At 38.4% G+C, this 5,931-nt stretch overlaps 1 protein-coding gene across 1 annotated transcript; it reads left to right on the top strand.

Annotated features, from left to right (window-relative positions):
* The first annotated feature begins 1,050 nt into the window (after positions 1–1,050).
* LOC137721686 (TMV resistance protein N-like) lies at positions 1,051–5,646 on the top strand. Its single transcript, XM_068460712.2, has 5 exons — positions 1,051–1,696; positions 1,799–2,903; positions 3,002–3,277; positions 3,397–4,494; positions 4,612–5,646. Exons 1-5 carry the CDS (start codon positions 1,179–1,181, stop codon positions 5,167–5,169), a joined length of 3,555 nt encoding a protein of 1,184 aa, XP_068316813.2. The 5' UTR covers positions 1,051–1,178; the 3' UTR covers positions 5,170–5,646.
* Positions 5,647–5,931: the final 285 nt, after the last annotated feature.

The raw sequence follows: 5,931 nt of genomic DNA, 5'->3' as shown, positions 1-5,931 counted from the left end.
CCTTTTCCATTGGCGAAAGAGACCAAAATAAAAAATAAAATAAAATAAAACCTCGCTTCATCATCCGTTTCTACTTTGGCGTGAGTGATTTTTTGCCGACAATTACCATTCCTCTCAGATTATTATGAGCCACTTTGCAATGGCGTTGAGCACACAAAGGGCCTCTCTGCATCTCTTCTTTCATTTGAATCAGCTTCTCAATTTAAGGGAATTGGATCCCTTCCTGAGCACAAGCTCAGGATCCTGCTGACCAGCACAGTGAGCTGTTGGATTTTGATCCAACGGCTACAAACAAGGGGTCGCTCTAAAAGTTATAATAATTGTAGCCGTTGGATCAAAATCCAACGGCTCACGTGGGCTGGTCATCAGGATTCTGAGCTTGTGCTCAAGAGAAGATCCAATTCACAATTTAAGTATGAATCATTTCTGAATTTCACTGAGGTGATAATTTAAGAACTAAATCAGCATTTCATCATTTCTTATATATGAATGCACCAAAAGTATCAGCACAAGTCTCAGTTAAACTATTTAATGAGAATTGTGAATCTTCTGATGATGGTTCTTGGTATATGGATGATGCCTACAATTTTGTCTGCTTTATTCAGAAAATTTACGAGTATGCTTCAATTTATATCCGGACTTTCATTCACAAACATGCACTTGTTACATGATTATTTAATTATTTTTGTTACTTAGAAAGACTCTTCACAACATGTCAAGAGTGAGCTTCCTTGAAATTTCATTCAAATTATACTTCAGTTTCTCGAGAATTTTCTCAACACGTTGAGAGTGTGCTTCCCTAAAATTTCGTATCTCTTTAATCAAGTCTCCTTTTACACATTTTTAGTCGTCAAATTTTGTCCCTTCATCCAGCTCTTTGTTTTGGCTCTACGTAAATCTGTTTATTTATTTATTTAGAGTTGGTGAGATGCTTTAGTTCTAAATGATCAAGTAATTAATCTTTTGTTTACTTTAACGTCTTGATAATCTAATTTAATAATTAAATATTGTTTGATCATCCAAATAATAAAAGAGAGAGAACGAAGACCATTGGTGAAAGAGACCCAAAAATAAAAAAATAAAAAAAAGCTTCTCTTCATCATCGGTTCCTACTTTGGTGTGAGTGATTTTCTATCGACAATTACCATTCCTCTCAGATTGTGAGGAGCCACTTTGCAATGGCGTTGAGCACGCAAAGGGCCTCTGCATCTCTTCTTTCATCTGAATCAGCTCCTCGATGGAAGTATGACGTGTTTCTGAGTTTCAGAGGTGTAGACACCCGCAAGGGTTTTGTCTCCCATCTATACCACGAATTGTGCAAGTGCCAAGGAATTATGACTTTCATGGACGATCGAGAACTTGTAGGTGGAACAAGTATTCCTCTGGAGCTACCGAGTGCGATCAAAGAATCACATACTGCAATTGTTGTTCTCTCGCCAACCTATGCTTCTTCCAAATGGTGCTTGACTGAACTTACAAACATTATTCAGTGCATGGAAGGCAGGAACTCAATTCTCCCAGTCTTTTATGGTGTCGATCCCTCTGACGTGGGAAATCAGAGGGCGAGGTTTGCTGAAGCCTTCGCCGAGCATCAAGGAAAGTTGACTAGCACTGAAGACCAAATGAAGGTGACTCAGTGGAAAGCTGCTTTAAAAACAGTGTCGAAAATTTCTGGGTGGGATTCGAAGAATTTTAAGTAAGCAAGCATGAACAACTTGCCCATGTCTTAATATAGTCATGCATACTTGATTGCTTACTTATGTTCTCTTTTTTGTTATTCAATTTTTCTTCTTTGCAGGTGTGAAAGAGAGCTGATTGATGACATCGTCAAATGTGTGTGGAGGAAGGTGCAAGCTACAATGACTTTGTCAGATTCCTCACAGAAGTTAGTCGGAATTGATTCCGCGCTCGAGCAACTAACTATGTTATTAGCTCTTGATGCAAATGATGTTCGCTTTATTGGGATAACTGGGATGGGTGGTATAGGCAAGACAACCCTTGCTAAGCTAGTTTTTGATAAAATCTTCCATCATTTTGAAGTTCACTGTTTTCTTGCTAATGTTAGAGAGGTTTGTGCAAGAGATCGTACTGTTGTTAGCCTTCAAAAACAACTTCTTTTCCCAATCTTGAAGGACAAGAAGGAAGAAATTTGGGATGAAGAGTGCGGAAGAATTTACAGTAAGAAGTGCTTGTGCAATAAGAAGGTTCTTCTCGTACTTGATGATGTGGATGAATTAAACCAACTAGAAGTACTGGCTGGGAATCAAAGTTGGTTTGGTATGGGGAGCAGAATCATCATTACAACAAGAAATGAAGGTCTGCTCGTCCAGCATGGTATAGCAACATCATATAAGGTTGAGGGATTGAATTATGGAGAAGCTCTTGAGCTCTTTAGCTTCCATGCCTTCAAAAAAGACCGACCCGAGGAAGACTTTTTGGAACTCTCTGACCGTTTCCTAAACCATGCCAGAGGCCTTCCCTTAGTTCTTGAAGTTTTAGGGTCTTTTTTGTATAGGAGAGGGCGAGATGCATGGAATAGTGAGTTGGATAATCTACATAAAATTCCCAATCAGAATATTTTTTGTTCGCTCAAAGTTAGTTATGATGGACTCCGGCTGATGGAGAAGAGAATTTTCCTTGATGTTGCATGTTTCCACAAAGGGAAGTACACAAAGCAAGTAATTCAAGTACTAGACAATTCTTTCGGAATTTCTAGTTGTATTCTAATAGAATTGCTAATTGAGAGATCTCTTCTATTCAATGATTACGAAAACAAAATAGGGATGCATGATTTCATACAACAAATGGCATGGACAATTGTTCGTCAAGAATCTGAAAAGCCTGGTTTACGAAGTAGGTTGTGGCTTCCTAATGACATTTTTCATGTATTCATGACCAATACGGTAAGAAATTATGTAAACCAAGTTCAAAAATGGATGTGATTTCTATTAACATAATATTTGCATGTGAAATTGATGTTTCCTACGTTCTTGGTTATTAGGGGACACGTGCTATTGAAGGCATAGTCTTACAGTTACCTGAATCAAAAGAGGTGCACTGGAATTCGGAAGCCTTCTCTAATATGCATGAACTGAGGTTTCTGGAATTCAATAATTTGATCATTTCTTCATGCCCCAAATTTCTTCCATGTTCTTTGAGAATTATAAATTGGAGTTTCTATCCTTCCAAATTTCTTCCAACCGGCTTTCACTTGTGTTTGCTTACTCAACTAAAGATGCGCAAGAGCAAACTTGTTCGGCTTTGGAAGGGAAAATTGGTAATAGTATTGAATAAATGCTATTTAATTTACAGAATAATCATTTATTTATTATTTTGAATAAACTTTAAGATTGTAGAAGCTAAATATACGATCTGAACCATATCACTGTTGTACAGGACTTGCCCAACTTGAAATATATCGATCTTGGCTTCTCCAAAAAATTGATTAATACCCCAGACTTCAGTGGTGTTCCAAATCTTGTGGAGTTGGCTCTTGGGCATTGTAAAATTTTAGTTGAGATACACCCGTCTATTGCAGTCCTCAAAAGACTTAAACATTTGCATATTTCTGGCTGTAATAGCATTAAGAGCCTCCCAAGTGAAGTTGAAATGGATTCCCTAGAATCTTTAAATCTTAATGGCTGCTCAAATGTGAAAAAGATTCCAGAATTTGGGGAGCAGATGAAGAACTTATCCAAGCTTCACTTAGGTGGGACTGCGATTGAGAAAATGCCTTCATCAATTGAACATTTGGTTGGCCTCAAGGAATTGAATCTATTTAATTGCAAAAATCTCTTGAACCTTCCAAGGGCTATTTGTAATTTGAAGTCTCTTAGACGCCTTTGTATGGGACAATGCTCAAAAATTGACAAACTCCCAGGAGACATGGATCACTTAGAGACGCTTGTATTGGGAGCCACTTTGACAGAGCCGATTGGGGGTATGAAAAATCTCAAACATCTACAATTATACGGATCATATGCTAAGGCAAGGGACGGGTGGGGCCTTCTCCGCATATTAGGACTTGGAAAGAGTGCTCCTGATCCTCCTCCTTGTCCGGGTTTGATGTTTTCTTCTCTAAATCGTTTATGCACTTTAAGAACCATAAATCTAAGAGATTGTAAACTCTGTGAAGGGGATATTCCCGATGATATTGGCTGCTTGTCCTTTTTGGAAAGATTGAATCTTGGTGGAAATAATTTCGTGAGTCTACCTGAAAGCATTAGGTGCCTTTCTAAGCTTTGTCATCTTGGTCTGTCGAGCTGTAAAAGCCTTCAAAAATTGCCACCTCTTCCATCTAATGGCAAATTGCATGTAAATGTAGACGATTGTACTTCCTTACGAAGTTTGTCAGATACATCCAAGTTGAGCAGCAGATTCACCAATTTGTATGATTTTAGTTTCACTTGCCGGAATTGCATTGCATTGGTTCAAGATGAAGCCTGGACCAATACAATACTCTCAAGGATTCTAAAAGTTGCCACTCAGAACAAGGTACTCTCTCTCTCTCTCTCTCTCTCTCTCTCTCTCTCTCTCTCTCTCTCTCTCTCTCTATACATACATATATATATATATATATAAAATATCCATATAATAGTTCTTTGGTTACAGGATTATTACCGAATGCCACAGATTGTAATCCCTGGAAGTGAAATTCCAGAGTGGTTCAGTAATCAGAGTGTGGGACATTCAGTAAATGTGGAGCTTCCTCCACCATCACGTACCAACTGGCTGGGGATTGCCTTTTGTGTTGTTTTTGAAAATCCTAAGGAAAACTTGGCCAATCCAGCTGCCCTTCATTGTCATAGTAATTTCGAATTTGAGTTTTTATCAGAACCTTTTTACCTTGCGATTTGTTCAAAAATAATAGGACCTCTTGTGTCAGAACACCTTTGGGTATTTTATTTGTCTCGTGAAGCTTGTCATCACAAACCGTTTTTATTCGAAAATTACTTTGGTGGTATTGGAGTGGGAAGAGTAAAAGCAGACTTGAATAAGGTGAAGAAGTGTGGGGCTCGTTTGGTGTACAAGCAAGATTTGGAAGAACTCAACCAAACACTGAAAATCTTGAAACGAACACATGAATATCGTGACGAGGCAGCTCCAAGTGAGCCTGGAAGTGCTAGCTTCAACAACACAGAACAAATCCGCAAAAAACATTGTTACTAGTCACCATCTTATAATAAATGCAGGTAACTCACTATCTATTTATTCCATCAGCTTAATGGTTACCGGAATTTGAGCCTAAAGGTGGAAAATGGCATCTGCCAAGTTAGCCCATACGTGGCTAGACTCTGAGACGTCTTCTGGGTCTTGTTTGACAATGTCTAATGAAGAGAAGCTGCTTGGTGAATTTTTCAAACAAGTAACCGAGACGGATGCAACAGCTTTCGGGCGAGGATTCAGGACAGGTAATCAGGCAGGGCTCAAACATGGCCTAAGGAGGATTCTTGATCATATTCGAACCAGAGGAGCTTTCCCCGTTGACTTGTAGAGACAGCGACCATATCTGAATTCTTAACAGTTGTACCTGGTTGAATATCCAGTGTCTTTAAATAAATGAAGCTAATGATATTGCTCTAATTCTCACCATCTCAGAATTCATGTTAGCAAGTCACCATCTAACTCCCAGCCTTTATTCTTTCTTAATCTGCTTCTTCCTTTGTGCTTCACGATATTTTTTTAGTCATACGTTTGTTGGATTCATCGGACATCTGCAAATCCCTGATTTAGGACATATCAGTGTAGCGCCATCATTCTACCGTGATAAGTTTTCGGTAGATTTTGTTTCTGTGATCAGTAAACTATCTCATGAGCTTTTTATTTTGCACTAAGAATGGATAAATGAATGAACTAGTGCAATCGTTAATGGTGTTAAGAGACAGATTTTATTGCGTTAAAGACATAATCCAAGGGATTTGTATTTGTAAC

The sequence above is a fragment of the Pyrus communis genome, chromosome 4 (assembly GCF_041283825.1).
Source record: "Pyrus communis isolate YQ-2024b chromosome 4, ASM4128382v1, whole genome shotgun sequence".
NCBI lineage: Eukaryota > Viridiplantae > Streptophyta > Magnoliopsida > Rosales > Rosaceae > Pyrus > Pyrus communis.
Note: the sequence above shows the minus strand (reverse complement) of the source record. Positions and strands in the feature narration are given on the sequence as shown.